This window comes from Antechinus flavipes, chromosome 4 (assembly GCF_016432865.1).
Source record: "Antechinus flavipes isolate AdamAnt ecotype Samford, QLD, Australia chromosome 4, AdamAnt_v2, whole genome shotgun sequence".
NCBI classification, from domain to species: domain Eukaryota; kingdom Metazoa; phylum Chordata; class Mammalia; order Dasyuromorphia; family Dasyuridae; genus Antechinus; species Antechinus flavipes.
This window is the reverse complement of record NC_067401.1, coordinates 408,671,607-408,694,212: the sequence shown is the minus strand read 5'-3', so window position 1 is coordinate 408,694,212 and position 22,606 is coordinate 408,671,607. Positions and strand designations below refer to the sequence as shown.

Sequence of the window (22,606 nt, the reverse complement as noted above, 5' to 3'; positions counted from 1 at the left end):
AACCCTTCCTTTAATGATTCTTTTTAGAATTTTCCCCAGGAATTCAAATTGAATTCCCTGGCCCATAGATTGTAAGACCTTTTCTCTTCTTTCATGAAAATTAGGACATTTGCTCTTTTCCAGTCCAGCAATGCTTTTCCCATTTCCATGCTCCTTTAAGAATCACTAATACTGACATATAAAGCAACATCTGCCATTTTCTTCAGTGCACAAGGATGGAGTTCATCTGATCCAGGTGACTTGAATTCATCAAAAACAGATAGATTTTTTCTTGCAAAACCCTTCCTTATCTTGGATATCAGATCTCTTCAGATAAGTCCCTGTTTTTCCTTATTGGGATTGTTTCCCTTTGTTTCTACACAATCTTTCTTGATGGTTTTCCATCTTTTCTAGAAAAACTCTCCCTATAGAATTTTAGTCCATAGTATACTATATACCTTTCCTGTGAAACTTTTGAAACTTTTTTATTGTCCCAAAATTTAGGGTGCATATCAGAGAGCCCAGATTCCCTCTCTATATCAAATTCTAGGAAAAAAGTAGGCATTCCTCCTGTCTTAGTTTTCCCATCATTTTCACTTTAGAAACAGAAAATTAGAAGCAATGTAAGATTCCCCATTGTTGGTTCTTCTACCTTTTAAAAGAGAAAAGCAGTTATTAATTCTTTACTATGTTAGTTCTAAGAGCTTAACAAAATTTCATATAATCCTCACAACAATCCTATGAGTAATATGTTTTTATTATTCCGATTTCACAGTTGAAAAAATGAGGGCTGCAGAAGTGAAGTGCCTTGCCCAGGATCATATAGCTAATAAGTATTTGTGACCTAATCTGAATTTAGGTCTTGTTGACTCTAGGAAAGATGAAATTATCAGTAAGTCAAAACATAAAATAGCTATTCTCCTTTGAGAAGAAAAAGTTCTAGAAATCTAGATAAAATTTCTCATTACTGTGTAATGCCTCCTCATGGACTCCATCTTTCTGTTCCAGTGGTCTGTAATGACAAAATCACTTCTGTTTCTTCCTCTTTTTACCTTCTCCTGTGTGTTTTTTGCTCCTCTCCTAGAGTTCCTCACAGGAACATGCCTCCTTAATAGGCAGTTCTACTCTAACCCACCTCTTACCCAGTCTATTTATTTTTGAATACAATTTACCCACCCAAAGTCATATTCAAATCAAGTGCTTTACCCAACCAAATTTCAGTAATACCAAGTGGTCAAATTTGCAACCTTTAAGTTTAGATGTCTAATTTCTCTTCCTTATAGCCTATACTAGAGCTATTTTTGTATAGATATTTATGGCCATTAATTTTGCTACAGATTTATCTCTTGAATTTTTGTCTCTTGGGAAATATGGGTGTCTCAAGTTATATTTTTTTTTCCTTCATTATAGTACTTCTCTGTGGTGGCTAGTGTGATAGCAGAAAACATGTATTTTTTCTCTTCTCCATTCTTTGCAGTTTAATAACCTCTTGATTTAACCTGAAAGACCATAGGCAAATAGATTTTAACAGATGTTAAGAACAAATTATCAGCTTTTTTAAAAAAAAATTATATGTATCCATAGAAAATTCTGATTCACTTGAGATCCACGTTTTGTCTGGTGGAAGCAAGCTACAGATTGCTCGGTCTCAAAATTCAGACAGTGGAACATATACTTGTATTGCATCAAATATAGAAGGAAAAGCTCAGAAAAATTACCATCTTTCCATTCAAGGTATGTATGGGTACACTGGATACAAATAAAATTATTTTTCATTAACAGCAATAAATAGGTCTAACATAAAATTTCTAAGTGATCAAAATATGTTAACATCATAAAAAAGTTATCATTTCATAACATTTTTATTAGCCCTTTTCATATTCATCACTATCAAAATAATCTGTTTCTCATGGCTATTCAAACTCCATTGTTATGTTTTGTTGAATTTGTATGTTTGTTGTTTTTTGAAATTGTCAATTATATACAAAATGAGTGGTTTTAAACTATCATGATTTTTTATCCTAAATATAAGTAGATCTGATTTTTTTGAAACTTAGAATTAGAGTAGCCTTTCATAATCTGAGCTTATATGAAACACTTAGCATAGGTGAAATGGAAGAGAACATTTTGTAGCCACTCCATCCCCTGACTCAACATTGTGTTCCACTCATATCTTTTTCCCCCAATTCCCAAACATGGACTTTTACAGTTTCTGTTGAAGGACTTGAACAGTGCTATTGCTTTCATTCCAATTCATCCAATTGATCTAGTGAGTATTCTAGTTCCAAAGAGAAGATGAAAGGAAACATGGAAGAATTAATTTTCTTTCCCTCCTAAAATTCCACTCCTTTGATTGAAAGGGACATAAAATAGAATAGAAGCAAAGCTACAGACTTTGGAGAGAGAGAAGAGAAACCAGTAAAGATTCACTTTTCTTTTTTCATTCCCTGTCTCATTGGCACTTTATGGATATACACTAAAAAGAAATCTGGTGAGGGTTACCAAGAACTTTTGCTTAGTTCAGGATTAAGATGGTAGGGTGTGAACAGACTGTCCATCTGGTCTCCAGGAAGTACCCATTAGATGCCAACACTTTTCAATTTCTAGAATCCAGGGTCTGCTGGACAAGTATTAGGCCTTAAGGATAGAGAAGACATACTATTTACATGATTGACATCTTACCCATAAGTTTATCTTACAAATCTTTTATCAGATTTTTAAAATGATAGTTTAAGTAAATAATATCTAAGTTTTCTTCCAGGTCTTACATTTTATATAATGTTTAAACAGAGATGTCAAGTTTTTTTAGTGCTTTGGAGGTAGTCATTCTCATTAATGAAAGTTATGATTGTTGTCTCTAAAGTTCCTCCAAATATTGTTGGTTCTGAAATGCCAAGTGAAGTCAGTGTTCTTCTGGGAGAAAATATTCATCTTGTCTGCAATGCTAATGGAATTCCCAGGCCAGTTGTTCAGTGGCTGAAAGATGGAAAACCCATAACCAATGGTGAAACAGAAAGAATACGGTATGTTTACATGTGAACTTTGGAATTAATCTTAGTATGCAAATGATCTTCAAAATTGTTCATTAGGAAGCAATGGAAAGAGAATCATATTTGGGTTTAAGTCCTGGCACCATCATTTAGTTATTCAGGGTAAGTCAATTAAATCTCTCTTTTCTCAGACTCTACCTTTTTAAAATAAGAATTTTATTATTTCCACAACCCAAACATTGCATGATATACTGTAGACGTCATTATAAATAAGTGTCCGCTACTACTCTTACAATTGTACAGTGCATAATATAATATAATATAATATATAATAAATATGTATAATGTAATGGAAAATAGTAATATATAATATAATATAATATATATATATAATGATATAATACATAAGACATCTTATATATTAACTGCTTAGAATGTTACATAATGGTACTCTTATTCAGTCAGTGCTTACTTTAAAATTTGTTCACAGAGCGATGTGATGTTACTGTTTTTTGGTGAACTGTATCAGAAGATGAAAGAATATTATTATAGCTTCTAGCATGTCAGTAAAAATGATGCCTTGTCTCCATATTTTTCACCTTTTTGTCTTTAAATTTGTTCTTTCATAAGATAAAAAGATATATTTCAAGAAACATGATTTAGTGAATTCTCTTTATATAAATGACCACAAAGACTGACTTCTGTGTAACAGATCCACTAATTTGGTGTGGACAAAAATAAATAAACAAATAGCCTTTTTCCTTTGTTAAAAAAAAGTAATTAATGTGGCCTGTATTTTCTAAATTTCTTGATTGGGATGATTTCAACATTTATCATAAAAGAATTCATTTGTTTCAAGCAAATTAGAAGTTTGCCATGTACTTTCTTAGAAATGATCGGGGAACCTAAAGCAACTATATTTGCCACATATCACTCCCATCTGCTCAGCACAGAGTCAATCCAGATGAACAAAATACACTAAAATATTCCTTCAACTCATACCCTGGAATTTCATTCTAATGCTGCTGTTAGACTGCATGTCACAATACAATATCATAGGCAAAATAGTGAAACATATGAGTCTTTGAGACATCTAATAATAAACCATGAGGCATGCTCTTGATTTAATTCAATAAACTTAATTCATAAAGAAAAAGAAAAAAAATTAGCAAAATGTATTGCTTAAAGCTGGTTATTTTTCCACTTTTATTTTAAACTGAATTATTTTAAATAATGAATTTCCAGCAAATTATTAGCCAATCAACAAGCGTTTATTAAGTACGTCCTCTATATTAGGCACTGTTCTAAACTCTGGGGACAAAGAAACTTAAAAATGGGGAATAGATTGATGTACTCCACCCAGGAACATTGGACAGAATTGATTTGTTCATGACTTAAACACTGGAGTTGGGAGAAAGGAATGCTGGATGGCCAAGGGGCTATAGAGGAAGTAGCTAGAGAGAAAGGAGTGAAACAATACAGGTCTGAGATTTTTCCAGAAATAGATGCTTAGAAAAACTTCAAACAACCCAATGATCAAAAAGTATTTCTTGAGAAAATACAAAAGAAAAAATGTTTTAAAAAGTATACGCTTACATTACAATGAGGAAGACAACATACAAAATAACTGTAAATAACTGTGTAATACAAGCTCCATGTGTTGTAAACAAAAAGAGTAATCTTAAGATAGAATGAATTGTGAAGAGGAGTAAGAGTCAGGGAGAGGACTTAGAAAGGCTTCCTAAAGTGTGTGGTATTTTAATTGAGACTTGAAGGAGGCCAGTGAAACCAGAAGTTGGAAGGGAGGTGGGAGAGAATTCCAGGTATGGAGGACAGCAACTTTAAAAAGACCCAGGTTTGGGAAAAGGAACAGCAAAAAGAAGAGTATTGCTGAAGGCTAGAGTTTCTGGGAAGTAAATTGTAAGAAAGGGAAGTAAAATATAAGAAAACTAGGAAAGTAGGAAGGGTTCAAGTTTGGAATAGTTTTAAATGCCAAAATATTTTATATTGGTGCTAAAGGTAATTAGCAGTTCCTGGAGCTGATTGTGCAGAGGGGAGCAATAGGGTCAGATGTCTATGCTGGGAAAATCACTTTGGCATGGATTGGAGTAGAGAAAGATTTGGGGTTGTGAGATCAATTAGAAGACTTGAAATAGTATAGGTGAAAAGTGAAAAGGCTTATCCCAGTGAGGAGAGATAGGAACATGCAGGAGAAATATTATCAAAGTACAAACAAAATTTAGCAAGAGATTGGTTGTGAGGTAAATGAGGAATCAGATACAATATTATAAGCCTGAATGACTGGGAGAATAGTAATACTTTAGACAGTAACAGGATATTAACTACATACCAAGCATTGTGCTAAGTGCTTATAAACAAGTACATATAGTAAAGAGAGCATATTATCTTAAGAAGTTTATATTCTAATGGGGGAAATAAAACACATTGTTGGCCAGGAAAGCACTAAGAAAATGACTTACTGGGATAGTTATCTGGGAGTAGATTGATGTACTCTGTCCAGGAACATTGGCAGAGTTAATGTGTTCATGGCTTAAGAATTGGAGAAAGGTGGGAGAAAGGCATGATGGATGGCCAAGAGGTTATGGGGGAAGTGTCTGGAGAGGAAGGCGTGAAATAATACAGATCTGAGATTTTCCTGAAATAGAGGGTCTGCAGAGGCCTAGGAATATTGCTACTATCCTAATGATCAATAAGTATTTCTTGAGAAAATGAAAAATAAAAAAAGTTTTAAAAGTATAAAAGAAAAATGATACATACTCAAATGAAATTTGCTATCACCTTCTTTATCTTATAAGTTATCTTCCTTTGATTTTTTTTATCATTCTATATGCAACATTTTATAAAGAATTTATTTAGTGTTATAACCTATATACCAGCTTATAAAGTAAAATGAAATGGTGTTTTTGAGTCAATTATCTAAATTAATCAATTTCAAGTAATGACCATTTTGTTTCATTTCATCTCACTTTGATTATTATAGTCAGGCTTTCTATCAAATATTAAATACATTTATTTAAAAAATAATATCAAATTTAAAAATCTATATTAAATTGTTTTGTAAACTTTATGAATATTGTTATTAATATACTATGTTATTTATCTATAATATAATTGTATTATTTTGTAATAACATAAAATTATTATTGATAATATTAATGCCAATGTTTTCATTATTATTGTCATTACTATTATTATTAATAGTAATTATTAATAATAATGAAAACATTGGCATTGATATAGCCCTCAGACTTGTGAAGGGGCAATAGTATTAAAATTCTAAGTTTTTATTTTGTTGAAAAAATAGATTATGGTAACAACTATGGATTAACTAGGAATAGCAAGAACCTATTTGAGAATTGAGAAAAGTTATATGAAGTCACTATAATCAAATTTTATTTACTTTAAAATTTCACCAAATAATATTTTATGCAATTTTACTTTATGAAAATCATTTAACATTGATAATTGAGTAACAATTTCAAAGTATCTGTATTCTTAATTTAGAATATACTAAAATACTTAAATAATTTATAAATTTTATCTCAATTTCATTTTACCACTCAGTGCAAAAAAACTTACATGTCCTATAGAATTCTTTTATCAAACAGATGAAATGTGTGAATTATATGATGTTAAAAAATATTCTTCCAAGCCCAGATTTAGTATTCAATCTTTTGGGTTTTTCATTGTTGAAATATTTCCATAGAATTTCATTGCAGAGCTTTAATGTGCTTTTCTTTTAGTTCAGAGATTGTGTTAAAATTTATAAATAAAACATTCTGAGTATATAAGAATAATTGTTTGGTTCAATTTTGATTCACTTACTTTTCTTTACAGGTTAACATTTGAGATAGTGAAGCCCAAGACTTCAGATTTTTAGTTGCATGTGTAGAATTCACATCAATTTTGTGACATATGACTCTAGATCACAGATTTAGAACTACTAAGAATATTAGAGATCATCTACTATAACCCTTGCATTTTACAGAAAAGGAAACAGATTCTATGAATTGTCAAACATCATTCAGATACCAACACAGCTGTGATTCTAATTGAACTCCTCTTCAAATACAGTATTTTTTTTTTTTTTTTTACCACTGCACCACATTCCCTTCTAGGACTGATAGAAAAAACAGAAGAAACAACTTACAGTATAATATCAGAAAGGAAATGATAAGTTTATGATGGGAAGGGATGTTTAAGAACACAATAATTACCATTTAAAACTACAAGAAGAGTTAGTTTTCCAGATCATAGGACCACATAAATCAGCTCAGTACATTCTACCTATGACCTTTTCCATAGAGTGACTCCAGATGGCAGCACGCTAAACATTTTCGGAGCTCTCACATCTGACATGGGGAAATACACTTGTGTAGCTACTAATCCTGCAGGAGAAGAAGACCGAATTTTTAACTTGAATGTCTATGGTGAGTTTTAAATTGTGACACATTCAGTTCCAACATGTTATAGTTTTATTACTTTAGGAATACATCAAGAGAAATGAATATCTAATAACAGGTTTTCTTGGACAAATTCTCTGGTCAAAATGCCAGCACTGCTTCCATATGGGATGTATAATAAAGGGTAAGTCACTGTACTAGGGATAGTTTTGAATTAGTCATTTTCATGCTTTTCTTCTTCTATTGCTGCAAAATGTAGTTTCACCTGCAATTGTGGGTAATAAGGAGGAAGCAGAGAAGTTAATGGCCTTATTGGATACTTCAATAAACATTGAATGTACAGCCACTGGAATTCCACCACCACAAATTAATTGGCTCAAGAATGGACTCCCTTTACCTATCTCATCCCAAATCCGACTGCTGGCTGCAGGGCAGGTGATCAGGTCAGCTTTTTAATTATTTTATTATATTTTTAAATGAATGGTTATATTTAATGGATCTTTCTTTCATCTAACTAAGTTTTATTTTAAATTTTTATTGACATCTTGTTTTTACATTACTTTTACTTCCAAATTTGTCTCTTTCTCATTTCACTCTCAAGAAACCTTCTTGTACCTTGAATTAAAATAGAATAATTTTTTAAAAATAAAACTGAGTATTGACCACGTTTTAAAAGTTTAACCTTCCACTCCTACAAGGAAGGTAAGATGTGTTTTTTCAACTCTTTCCTAGATCCATATTTGCTCATTATAATTACATAGCATTCCATGTCATTTTATTGTTATCAGAGTTTACATTGATATAATTTTTGTGTGTATTGTCCTGGTTCTATTTTACTTTGTATCAGTTTATGTAAGTAATCGCATACTTATCTGAATTCTTTGTTTTTACCTTTTCTCTATATAGGATCTTTCATCCAGAGGGATAGCAGATTCAAAAGATATAGACTTTCTAGTCACTTTTTTAAAAATGAAATTCCAAATTGCTTAATATAATGGTTGGATCAATTCCCAGTTCTATAAGCAATGATATTAGTGTCCTTGCTTCCTGTAGTCCCTCTAACAATGACTTTAGTCGTGTTTCTCCATCTGCTGGTGATGCATCTAGATAATTTTTGGATCATGTTATGATCCAAACACTGAACGTTGCTTTCCTATTTTAAAAACATTTTTGTTGAAAATAAGTACAGAAATGGATATTCAGTTCCATTTTAATATTGCTATTAATACATGTATATTAATAAACATTTTATATATATTTTAATCATACATTTAAAAATGAAAAATACATAAATATCCATTGTCCATACTAACTGAACCAACTCACAAATTATATAATAGTGTGCCTATCTCCTTACAAGCCTGCTAACTTTGACTTCTAAGTGGTTTTTTTTTGCCATGTTTTCCAATCTGCATCATATCAAATAAAATCTTAGTGGTTTTAACTTATACTTCTCTTACTATTAGTGATTTGGAACACATTTTTGAGTGGTCATTATAGTTTGGACTTCTTTTGAAAGCTTTATCATTTGACCAATTATCTATTAGGGAATGGTGCTTGGTGCCATGATGTCATTTTATTATATGTTGTGGATATTTGAAGCTATTTGAAGCACAAATTTTTCCTACTTTAATTTCATTTTTTTATGCTTGTTGATTTTGCCTTCTATCTTTACTCATGTAAAAAGCTATTTAAAACTTTAAATATTCAAAAATATCCATTTTATCTTTTATGAAATTCCATATGATCCTCTTGGTTAAGAATTCTTTCCTTAATCATAATTATAAAAAGTACTTCCTCCTCATTCTCTAATTTTTTTAAGGTACATCATTTAATATTAAAATCATAAAACTTTTTTGAATTTATTATGGAACATGTTTTAAAATATCGTCCCAAATATTTTTTTTTCTAATTTCCCTAGAAATTTATGTCAAAAGGGGGTTTCTTTCCCTTTATCATTTATGCTCTTATTTTACCAAATGCTCACCTACTATTTTCCATTTTGTTGGGATTCCAATATTTTTGTTTCCATTTCTTATATATTCAGTCTGTTCTACTATGATAATGTTTCTGTTTTTAATGCTTTCAAAAGTTACTACTTTATAATATACATTTTAATATCTGATAATTAAATAACCTCCTTTCTTCAAACTTTCTGTCATTTTATTTGAGACCCTAAACTTTATTTCTTTTTAATAAATTTTGATGTTGTTTTACTTAGTTCCACAAAGTATTCCCTTGGTAAAATGGTTGCACTAAATGTATAAATTAAGTTGGTCATTTTGTCATTCTTATTCTTTTGGCACAACCCAGCCACAAGCAGTGAATTGCTTTCCAATTATTTAAGTCTTAATTTCTGTAACAAATGTTTCATAGTTATAGTTCTATTAGTCTTGAATGTCTTAAATTAGCTATAATATTTTATGTATTATATAATAATTTGGAATGGAATGTCTTTTTATCATGGCTTCCTAATTCTTGTTAGTACTGTGTAGAAATTATGATGATTTGTGGATTTGTTAGGAATTTAATATTTGTTTTTGTACTCTCCTCTCCCAGAATTGTGAGAGCTCAGGTATCTGATGTTGGAATATATACTTGTGTGGCCTCCAACAGAGCTGGGGTAGATAATAAACATTATAATCTACAAGTTTTTGGTAAGTCATCTTGTATAATATGAAACCTTTTATTTACTTACTTGATAACTTTAAATATATAAGGAAGATATTTCTATTTATTATTTGATTATTTATTTCATAGGGAAATACTGTAGACAGAATCCATCTTTATTTTCTTCATTGCTTCTCCCTGCTGATTGATGCATTTAATTTTTAAAGTATCATATTTTGTAGTCAGGAATGAATTAACTCACAGGTCAAGAAAGGATTTACACAATGAGTCCCTTAAGCATAGGGAATAGAAATTTTCCTACAGTCTGGGACCCTGTCAATGGGGCCCCTTTGTCTGTGTTCCTGCCAGGATTTTTTCTTTTTACCCTAGTTTGACCTTGATTTTCATATTGTTCCAAGTATAAAGTTCAAATAATTATATTTCTCTCCACGCATGAGGTCATTCATTCTCCTCCCAAAAGAAAGTTAAGACTTTTCTCATAATGTCAGGGTATAATTATAATTATTGAATATATATGTCTTTATATGCATACACACAGATTCACACAGATCCATGTATACAAATACTTAATGTTATTAAATTCACCATTCTCAGAAATATTAGAAATTTATAAATAGAAGAAATGTGTTGTTTATGTTTTATATCCAGCTTTATTCTTTATTATTATATTATTGTTGTTGTTATTATGGCTCCTACACTCAAGTTCTCCTCCCAATACCTTTTCACAGATGAATTCTTAAGTCTGTCCTGGAAGAATACAGGCTCTGTTAGGTGTATTCTATCAAACTGGAAAAGGGGGCACTTCACAAATATAGGCAGCCCCCACTTTACTTCTGTACTTAACTACCACCTCCCCAAGTTCATCAGTGAAAGATTAATTTGTATGATCTAATTTTTTATTTTCTCCCTATGTAGTACCACCAAGCATGGACAATGCAGCTGGAACTGAGGAAATTACAATTGTAAAAGGCAGTCCTACCTCACTGACATGCATTACTAATGGAATCCCAATTCCCACTATGACATGGCTTAAAGAGAATCAACCTCTGGAGCTGGACACCCATTTGAAAATGAATAACCAAGGAATGGCCCTTCAGATTGTTGAAGCAAAGATTGAAGATTCTGGAAGATACACTTGTATTGCCTCCAATGAAGCAGGGGAAGTCAAGAAGCACTTTGTCCTAAAGGTTCTGGGTATGTTAAGTTTTTTAACACATTAAAAAAAAATTTAACATATAAAAAAAAATTAACACACACACAAAAAAAAAAAGTCAGCATACTTTCTAAAAAGAGAATACTAACAAAGATCCAGTGAAAATATATACACACATTTATGAAACTGTATTAATTCCATTTTATGTTTATTCTATCTTTCAGAGCTAAACTCCAAGAAGTCATTTACCATTATTTCTATTTTCTGACTTCTCTGTCTCTTCTTAGTCCCTTAAATTCTGATTTCTGACTGTTACTTAACAGAAAAAGTTCTCTCCAGTAAGTTCTTAAATCATTAAATTAAAATAGTGCAATTAGGTGGCACAGTGGATAGAGCACGCACCCTGAAGTCAGGAGGACCTGAGTTCAAATATGACTTCAGACATTTAACACTTCCTAGCTGTGTGATCCTGGGCAAGTCATGTAGCCACAAATGCCTCAGTAGTAATAATAATAATAATAAATTTAATTAACATATAAGAAGTTGCAGACTTCCTCTGGAACATTTGCAACTTTTGACTGTCCTCTCCTCCAGCACAGCTGGTCTCTCTTGGTTTTTATATCTCTTACTACTTATCTAACCTTTAAAGACAGGTAGTAAAGTGGATAGATTGCTGGGATTGGAGTCAGAAAGATCTGAATTCATTTCCTTGAATACTAACTGATCCTGTGTTGAGTAAATTATTCAATCCGCCTTCTTTAGTTTCCAAATTAGTAAAAATAAAACAGGAATGATATTAGTACCTACTTTCCAGGAGTGTTGTGAGACTAACATTAGATATTTGTAAAGAGCTTTACAATTGATAAAGCACTATACTTTGTAATACTAGTTATTAATTTTTTTTCAATTTCCTTTGCCTACATCATTATCTTGAATCTAGCCTCTAATTATGGGAATACCCAGGGCTGTCTTGGACTTTCTTTTCTTTCTCTTTTTAAAATAATCTCTATTTGGGTAATCTAATCAACTCCAATGTGTTTGGTTTTAATCTCTATGAAGATGACTGCCAAAACTATTTTTATAAATAAAAATAGTATTTATTAAGGATTTACTATGTGCTCAGATCTAATCTATGTCTTTACTTTCAGCCCCACATTACTAAATGCATGCTGATCATCTGTTAGGTGTTCAAAGTCAATATGTTTAAAATAAAAATCATTGTCTTTCCTTAAAATTCTTCCTTTAAGTTTCCTTATTTCTCTTAAAGACATCACCATCCTTTGAATCTCTCAGATTCATAATCTTGATGTCATCCTTGAGTCTTCTTTCACCTTTACTCTCAATATCCCATCAGTTTTTTAGTCTACCTTCATTATATTTTTTCTATACTCCAGATTTTTATCACTTCTTGCCTGGAGTAGTGTAAGATCTTTCTAGTTGATCTTGCCTCAAGTTTTTCTCTTCTCCAATCTATCCTCCATATTCGTAGATCAGAAGTCCTAGTGTACCACTAGGTTAAAATGTGCATTTGTCACCCTAGACTTTAAAGCTTTCTACAATGCAACTCTTATATACCTTTCTAGGCTTATTATGCTTTACTTGCATTGACACAGAATCTATTAAAGTCAAGCTACCCTGCTTGTAGTATTCCCCGATCACAACATTCAATTTCTTCCATTCCGTTAATTGATGGTTCCCTCAGGTTTAATGTCCATCCTCTTCAACTATGCCTCAAAGAAACCTCTAATTCTCCTTGAAAGGACATTTAAGAGGGTCAGCTAGATGGCGCAGTGGATAGAACACCAGCCCTGGATTCAGGAGGACCTGAGTTCAAATCTGATCTCAGACACTTTGACACTTCCTAGCTGTGTGACCCTGGGCAAGTCACTTAACCCTAATTGCCTCAGCAAAAAAAAAAAAAAAAAAAAAAAAAGACATTTAAGTTGCTTTCTCCAGTAAGAGGGTTTTTTGATTCCCTCAGATGTTAGTGCTTGCCATCCCCTGGAATTTATATATTTTTGTATATATTGTGTGTGCACTTATCTGGGTACATGTTGGAGCCTCATAATAGATTAAAAGTTTCTTGAGGGAAAGAACTATTCCTTTTTTGTTTCTGCATCCTTACCAGTACATCATTATTCATGTGTAAGTTGTACAGTTGATTATTAACCAGTTTCTGAATTTTTCTCAAGGACTTAAATACATTCTAAGTATGTCTGTTCCAATATAATAACATAATACTATATAATAATTTATATATCAGTTCTAATGAGGAGGGAAAAAAGAGGGTTATGTAAAAGGGTTAAAGGTAAAGAGGAGTTATCAACAGTCTTAGATTCTTTAAAAGAAATATACAGAATATTCAATTAAGGATAAGTAAATGAATACAGAAATGTAGTGTGAATCTTTTAAAAGTGACAAGAATACCAAAGTCAAAATTAATTGAGGTTTGTGAGGAGAAAACTAAGAACAACAAAAAAGCATTTTTTCTTTTTTTAATTACAGGTTTTTATTTTAAATATATATACATGGGTAATTTTTGACATTCTTCCCTACTACACTCTGTGTTCTGATTTTCCCCTCTTTTCTCCTCCCCCCTTCCTCAGTTAGCAAGTAATCCAATATATATAAAACATATACAATTTCTCTATACATATTTCCACAAATATCAAAAAGCATTTTTTTCTTTTAGCTCTGCTGAAGAAAATAGGGTTCTGGTTGGTGCTTTTTAAAAGACATATTACCATGATTCAGAATGAAAATAGAGGAAATAGGTCAGCTTACAATGTGCCAGGCACTGTGATAAGTACTAGGGACAAAAAGAAAGGAGACAGTCCTTCTCATGGAATTCATAATCTAATGTAGGAGGCAACAAACAAATATAGGAAATAATTAATAGAGAGAAAACATTAAAATTAAGAGAGATTGAAACAAGCTTCCTATATAAGGTGTAATTTTGCTCAGAACTTGAAGTGAGCTAGAGAATCCAGTAGGCAGAGATTAGGAGGGAGAACATTCTAAGCATGGAAGACAAAACTGAAAAATGTAATATTTTATTCAGGGAACCACAAAGAAATTGTTGTCACTGGATCAAAGAGTAGGAGGAGAGATAAGGAGAGGAGTCCTAGATAATGAAAAGTTTTGGATCTTAAACAGAGAATTTTATATTTTATTTTGGAGGTGATAGAGTTTACTGAATATGGCAGCAAGAGAAGAGAGGTAACATAGAGGTAACATAGTCAGACTTACACTGTAGGAAAATCCACTTTATTAGCTTAATGAAGGATGTTCTGGATTGAGGAGAGTCATGTGGTAGACAAACCAACTAGCAGGCAATTGCAAAAGACTAGGCAAGAGGAAGTGAAGGCCTGCACGAGAGCGATGGCAAAATCAGAGGATAAAAGGAAAAATGTTTAAAAGATGGTACAAAGCTAAAATTGACAGACCTTGTTAATAGGTTGGATATTTGAAGTGAAAGTGGAGTCAAGGATGATCTCTAGATTATAAATTTGGTATCCGAGAGGATAGTGGTGTCCTTTGATAGTAATGAGGAAATTTGGAAAGTAGGAGGGGATTTTAGGTGGAAATGTGAGTTCAGCTTGAAATATGTTGAATTTAAAATTTTATTGGACATTCAGTTTGAGATATCTGCAAGGTGATTAGAAATGCAAGGCTGAAGGTCAGCAGAGATTTTAGAGCAGGAGAGATAAATCACACATTGATGGTAACTAAATCCTTTGGTGCTAGTGAGATCAGCAAATGAAATAATATAAAGGAAGAATTGCGGCTATAATAGAGCCCTGTGGGATACTCAATAGAGGAAATTAGATGTTAAGAAAATTGAGGATTGAGAAAAGACTATTAGATTTTGGCAAGTGAAAGATCATGGGAACTTTTGGAGAAAAGATTTTCCATGGAATTATAAGATTGGAATTCAGATTGTAGGGCAAGTGAGAAAGAAGGTGGATGCAACTACTATAGAAAGCTTTTTCAAAGAGTTAAGCCACAAAGGGCATATGAAATATAGAATGATAGTTGGATAGAACAATCAAGTGAGAGTATTTTGTGGATGAGAGAAATGGGCTTGTTTGAAGGCATTGGATAATGAGCCGACAGGGAGAGATTGAAGATAAAACAGTGAGGATGACAGAAGAGACTGCTGTTAGAGGAGGTGAGATGGAACAGGATTGTTTATATAGGTAGAAGTATTTGTCTTGCCAAGGAGTAATTCTACATCTTTATGTCAAAAAAAGGGATAAAGGAAAGTGGCAGAAAGCAGTAATATGAGATGAGGAAGACAGAAAAAGAGGAAGAATTTTTCAGTAAAATGGGAGGCAAGGTTCTTAGCTGAGAAGGTAGAGGAAGGAGGGAACCATGGGATATTCAAGAAAGAGTGAAAAGAATTGAAGGAACTGTGGGAAAGTGATAATAAATTGATAATGGTATTGTGGGAGCGTTACCTAGCAGCAGTGACCTCTCAAATTAGGCTGTGCAACATAAATTTGTAGTAGATCCCTTAAGAATGCTGGTATGATTTTTCTCAATCTCAATTCAACAGTATGTAGTAGAAGATAAGACTAATGGTAGTGATCCACGGTTGAGGGTTGGCAAATTATAATCAGCAATAGGGTAAAAGTGAAAGGGACCCAAGGGAAGGGAACAGGGTAAAGGTGAATTGGTTCATTAGAGGGTCAGTATGGAGAAAGGAGAAGAGTACAGCTACTCTAGCTTCTCCTCTACTCTACCTGTGAGAGAACTGAGTAGACATGGTGTAGACAGAGTTTGGCAACACAGAGGGAGAGGTGAAAAACAATATAGTATGGTCAGGTAAGGGAATTTCAGAATTTTTAAATATGGTGATGGTACAATTGTGGGTAATGGCAAGACTTTTGTGTGTTTGGACACCTACTTAGTTCAAGCCACTGTGCTAGACCATGGAGTTATAAATTTGAAATAAAACCTCTTCTTTTAAGTAGCTTACAATAGAACTGGAGCAGCCTATTTTTAAACTACTGCTGTTTTAAGTAAAAGTTAGAAATTATGAACTCAGTTCTTTTCATTTCAAGCATATGCCAGCTTGTAAAAACAACATAAAACTGAGGTTATAAAACCACAACTATCTCAGTTATCCAATTCTCATTTCCACTGTTCATCACATAATAGCCCTCCAATTTCCATGTGGGTTTTATAGGCCTGACCTTCTGATCTATCCTTTGTAAATTAATGTCAGTGTCAATAAAGAATAATGTAAAGTAACTATATTTCCAATTGCCTTATCCTACCCAACTAAGTAATTATTTTTTTCTTTTAAGTATGAATTTAAGGAGGCTTAAATTTGGGGGGTTTTGCTCTTTGATGTTGTTTAAAACTTCATTTTTTTCTCTTTCTTAAACAGAGCCACCTCATATCAATGGATCAGATCATCCAGAAGAGATATCTGTAGTTGTTAATAATCTTCTTGAGCTTTTCTGCATGGCTTCTGGTATTCCCACTCCCAAAATTATGTGGATGAAAGATGGACGCCCCTTACCACAGATTGATGACGTTCAGATTGTTGGAGGAGGAGAAGTTCTTCGACTACCTAGTGCTCAGGTATTATATTGAAATATTACCACTGCATTTCTCCCTAACTTTCCAGTTCTGATCTGTTTTTTAAAAAATGTAGCTACATTAGGAATTAATAGTTTGAAGAAAACATTAAAATAGAAGCCTTGGATTTTATTTTTAACAGATCTAAATAATTTTTAGCATTTATTTATATGAAGGTCTTTTGCTCTCATTCAAAGACAATTTGAAACCCAAAAGAATGGTGTTTTAGGGATTATGGCCATAAGTAGTTCCTAAGGGTTCCCTTTCTGGGGTGATACTGGACTATCAGGTAGCCTGGATACTTGCTATGTCATTTTACTTTCATTAGGCTGGGATCTTTCAGAATTATCCAGCCTCTGTATAACTCTTTTTCCAGGTTGCAAGTTCCCAACTAGAAGTATGGACAATCTAATAATAACTCATAATTTTATTTCAACTTTTATGCTACCACATACTTGGATCCTACTCTCTTTTGTCTCTTTGACATACAACCCAAAGAAATCACTCAGTCATCACATAAGTGAAGTATTAGTATCTCAGCAATGAGAGTAACCCTATACAATTCTGTTAGAGCCTGAATTTTCAATTCCTCAGTCCCATCCTATTCTGTATCATGCCTTTTTGCTCTGGCAGTGAAGGGGGAAATATTTGCACTTAGGGGCTTTTGTATGAAAATGCAAGTTAATCATATGTTACTGTGTAACTATGTAACTGTGTTTAACTGTGAAATCTTGTATGTAAATATACATTGTTGAGAGAGAAAGGGAAATATGCAACTGTATTTGCCATTTGGAACATTGCCAAATGTTCTTCATCCTCTTGTCTGGGTTCTGGTCATTTAACTTTGTTATGCCTAGGAAAAGGATTTTTGTCAGTGCAACATGGTTGCTTAAACCTAAGTAAACTGATTTATGCTTAAAAAAAAAAATACTAGCTATTTTCTCAATTTTAAAGTCACATGTGGAAGGGCAAATTATCTCAGAATTCCCTATTTTACCTAGTCTGACTTCTCTTTTGGTTAATGGGTTCAACTCCTCTTTAATTACCATTAGTATCTGCTGCTGAGATTGGTACATTAACTGAAGTAAAGTTGAAGTACATTGGCAGATTACATAGATGGCACAAAGGATAAGAGTACTGAATTTGAGATCAGGAAGACCAGAGTTTGAATGCTGTCTCAGCTACCGACTAGGTATTTGGCTCTGAGTGAGTCACTTAACCTGAATGACTCAAGTTTCCTCATATGTAAAATATGAATAAAATAGCATCTCCTATAAAGTGAGATAAGTCTTTCACAAACCTTAAAGCACTATATAAATCTTCCTATTTACTTCCTACTAAGTCCTACTGCTACAAAAAAGCAAAGCTGAAATTCAAACCTAAATCCTTAGATGCCAAATACAGTTATAAGTATTTTTTAAATATACCATTGTATGCTGCCTCTCATCATAAATTGTTAATTCCTAAATTATTCAATTTGTATCAGTTAAATAGAATAATAACCTAATGAGAATTTAATAAGTAATTTGCATGTGATAGCTTAATTTTCAATTGAGATGGTTCAATTTTATAACAATATTCAATTCAAAAAATTCCAACATGAAAAATAAAGTTTTCTCAAAATTAATTGTAATAGAATTGCTGTCATATGTAAACAAAAATATTTCGCCCTTTTTTTTTTGAGGCAGAGGAAACATTCTGATGCCTTTTAGCTCTTTAAACAATCCTGCACAGCAATTTCTTTCTCTTGTCCTTATTCAGGTAACAGGCACATTTCCTGATGAAATTACATGTTCAGATACTTTTCTCACTGAATTTGGAAAGGAAGAAAGAAAGCTTAGTTGAACTCTTTGAAGTTTTTTTTTTTTCTGTCATTAAATTGCAAATACTCTTCAGATTCTCCTCAGGCTTTCCCCATTTCAAACATCCTGTTTACTCAGGATTAAAAAAAAAAATCTGTTTAAACTATTAAGTCATCAGCTTAATCAAAACAACACTATACTAATACAGTTAATCAACAAATATTTATTGAAACAGTGCTGATAGAAGTCATTAATACTGGTACTATTGGTTTAGAATGTCTGGTATGGCTGTCCTCAAGGACTTTATTTTGGGGGCAAACTATATCCTATATTTGCCTTATATTCTAACATCTTTGGATAAGACTGAGATGGGTACAAAGCATGACATGCACTCAGCTCCTAGGGATCTAATAACCACCCTCCTTTTAGTCTTTCTCAACCTTTAGGATTTAGTAAGAGATTCTAACCCTTTGAGTCAGTGGTATCAAGGATCTCCATCAATTCTTTACTCTATCATCATATAATTTTAGAATGTAGCTACTCCTATTTCTCATTCTATTTGAGATTTTAGCACTGCAGAGTCCTTGTTTGCTAAAGGTGGAAAAAAATACATATACATGTGGAATACATATATGTATATACACATATATATACTCTCCATCTCTTTACTTCCTATACTCTTCCCTATCTATCTTGGTCCTGTTCTTCCATAGTCTATATTCTCTTCCCCCAACCATTCCTGTGATTTCACCCTCCTAAATCTATACTTCAACTTTATGAAAATTCTCTACCATTGTCTGGGCTCTCTTTCTTCTTATCACAGTTTTGACCTGTGGTTGGCCAGTTAAGCATTTATTATCAATTACCACCTAATCTTTTGCATTATCATCCTATTAACCATATTATAAACTTGCTATACTGGGTTCTTATCAAGACTAACCTTTCTACTCATTCTTTTAAGCCTATCTCCATCCACAGTTTTCATCTTCATGATGTGTTAATGTGAGCACTGGATTTTCTATCAGAAGATCATCAGTTCATATCCCTGTTCTATTACTTACCTGTGTCTCTGAGTAAATAATTTCAGATTCCTTATTTGCAAAATTAAGATCTCCCAGGTCTATTCTTGTTCCACATTTATGATCATGTTTTTTTATTGTATTTGGCAACAAAATGATACCAACTGATACTTTCCTTTCCATAGGTGGCATATGAACTGACTAATGTTAGCTATAAATTCATTTTGTCTTTTAGTTTTATTTATAATATGGATATAAGAATTCATTCATTCCATTCCTCTAATAATGAGTCAGGTCACTAGACATTATACCTCTCATGTTTAGTGCACCAAACACTAAGGCATTTTATGTGGTTTATTTATTCATTTATTTATCCCCTGTTCACTTTTGTTCCACCCTACCACTCTTATCAATTAGAAATGGACAATTAATGATTTGATTGATTTATAATCAAAGTAATTTTTTAATAAAAGTTTTCAGTTTTTGTTTAGATGTCTGGCATTATGCAGTATAGTTTTTATTGCACTAAAATACTATCAAACATTAACTGAAAACAAACCTCTTTTTTCTAATATGGATGTACATGTATAAAAAGGCGTGTATATGTGTGTATATGCATTTTATTATTGTGTTTCATTTTTATGACCTGTACTGCTACTTTCCAAATTTATTTCTTTTTATTCAGGAAATCTCCCAACAGACTTAATAAATTTATATTATGAGCTATAACTAAAATCTCATCAGATACATATAAATTGCAAGCAGCTCTGACATGAAATGTTGGAAAATTGTGATGTAATATAATTAAGTGCCTTATCAGAGATTTAAAGGGAACAAAAAACCCCAAAGCTAATGAATTCCTTAATCTTTTGAGAATTATGCTTTCTTTAGTAGTCTTTGGGATTTAGATTATTCTCTTCCTGTTTATATATACATTATAAAACTAATATATTGTAGATATATTTTGTTCAAATGATGAAATCATTTTTTTCTTTAGGTGGAAGACACAGGAAGATATACATGTTTGGCATCTAGTCCTGCAGGAGATGATGACAGAGAATATTTGGTGAGAGTGCATGGTAGGTTTGGACAGAAGTTCTAAAATCATTAAGTCCTCATTAGGCTACATAGTTGATATAACTTAATTACAAGTTAACTTGTTAACAATTGGCTGTATTCATATTTAAAAGTTTTCTTTTCCCTTTACTTGTTTAGTTCTGATATTCTTCCATAAAGCACTTTCCTACATGACAAAAACAGAAAGGGGATTTGAACAGTCACATTGGAGCCAAGCTATTTTTCTCTGGCTTCAGTACAGAACTTTTGGGCCTAATGAACAACCTGGAAAATGGATAGTACTTGGCTTTATATTATTGCGCTGTCATTGCACAATAACATTCTGCCTTTAATAGATATTGATTTCTAATTTAAATTTTGAGGATTTGTTTAGTTAGTTGGATCATATGAATAGATATTTTTCAAGCTATATGTTAAAGAACACCCTCTGATGCCCAGAGGCAATTAGTAACAAGTAACAAGTGTATATTTAATTAACAAGGTCTTTCAATAATTTGATACATTCTAAGATGCCTCCTGGATAATTTTTTTTGTGTTTTACTATTGGTTGAATAGTACAATCCCAAGTTGAATGGTAGAATGGTAGAATCCCAAGTCTAGAAGTATTTTTGGAATAAAAAAAAAGAGATAATGTAATGATTTCTGACATAATTTGAAATTTTTTTACTTTAGAAGTGCTAAACTTTTTCTTTTCATGGACTCTATGGATATTATTTCACAATAATGTTTTTAAATGCTTATAATCATTTTTCTTTTCTAGAATATAGGACTACCCAAGAAAATAATTATATTGAAACAGTTATCAAAATTTTTTTTTAATTCAGTTAAAAATCCTTGGTCTAGTGGGGAAAAAAAAGAATGACATAGAAATTAGGTGACTATGGGTCTTGTTTTGGTTCTGCCATGAATTGGGGAACCCTGAATAAACTGTTTCATCTTTGTATTTTAGTTATCTTATCGGGAAAATGAGGCTAATAATACTTATTCTGCCTCATGAGGTTGCTGACCTCCAATTAACTTACTAACTAACATCTAAGTCAATATGTATGGAAAGGCCCTGAAATTTAAAAAGTGGTCTCCAATATGTATACATATTTTATATTTAACATATACTTTAACATATTTAGCATGTATTGGACTACCTGCCATCTGGGGAGAGGGTAGGAGGAAGGAGGGGAAAAGTTTGAACAGAAGGTTTTGTAAGGATCAGTGCTGGAAAATTATCCATAAATATATCTTGTAAATAAAAAGTGTTCTCCAAGCTTATATTACAAGTTAGAATAAATTGATTTGTTGTATGAGGATTTTAATGAATTTGTTGTTATATACAGTACCGCCTAATATTTCTGGGACCAGTGATCTTCAGGACATCGTTGTGTTACAAAACAGACAAGTTACACTGGAATGCAAATCAGATGCAGTGCCCCCACCCATAATTACTTGGCTTAAAAATGGAGAGCAATTACAGGTAAATTTCATATAGTTTAGCTTCATGCATATTTTGTTGAAGAAAATACAGTGCTATACAGTGGACTGTTCTTACCTTTCCTCTATAGAATGACTATTACAGGATTCATTGAGGTTAGCTATTTAACTCTGTGCCACATATCAGTGTTCTAAAGATCATAATGCTTTGTGATACAAACTCGAATTTGGTTGTTCTACTGCATCCCCTTTGAGATGATGAAAGCCCCTTCAAATTGACATGACATCTGGTGGGTCTCTGGAACTAACCTAACATTGGACTTTTCAATTTGGCTACATGCTCTCCTTGACCCAGAACTGGATTTGGATCACTCAATAGAACATCACAAAATTCCTTAAAAACAACTTTTGGACTCAGTGGAATTGGGATATTGGTCTCTGAAGGAAAAGAATTCTCTAGTATCTCTGTAATCCAGAAATTGATTGACACTAATATCCTCTATGTGACTTTTTAGGG

The 22,606-nt window shown here is 32.4% G+C and overlaps 1 protein-coding gene across 1 annotated transcript in view; it reads left to right on the top strand.

Annotated features, from left to right (window-relative positions):
• Positions 1-22,606, top strand: part of HMCN1 (hemicentin 1) — a 503,334-nt gene that overhangs the window by 396,739 nt on the left and 83,989 nt on the right. Inside the window, exons 63-71 of the mRNA XM_051998776.1 lie at positions 1,564-1,713; positions 2,843-3,002; positions 7,296-7,420; positions 7,653-7,836; positions 9,953-10,050; positions 10,940-11,218; positions 16,573-16,769; positions 20,585-20,666; positions 21,996-22,132. Coding sequence (XP_051854736.1) covers positions 1,564-1,713; positions 2,843-3,002; positions 7,296-7,420; positions 7,653-7,836; positions 9,953-10,050; positions 10,940-11,218; positions 16,573-16,769; positions 20,585-20,666; positions 21,996-22,132 — 1,412 coding nt within the window. The remainder of the gene's footprint in view (positions 1-1,563; positions 1,714-2,842; positions 3,003-7,295; positions 7,421-7,652; positions 7,837-9,952; positions 10,051-10,939; positions 11,219-16,572; positions 16,770-20,584; positions 20,667-21,995; positions 22,133-22,606) is intronic.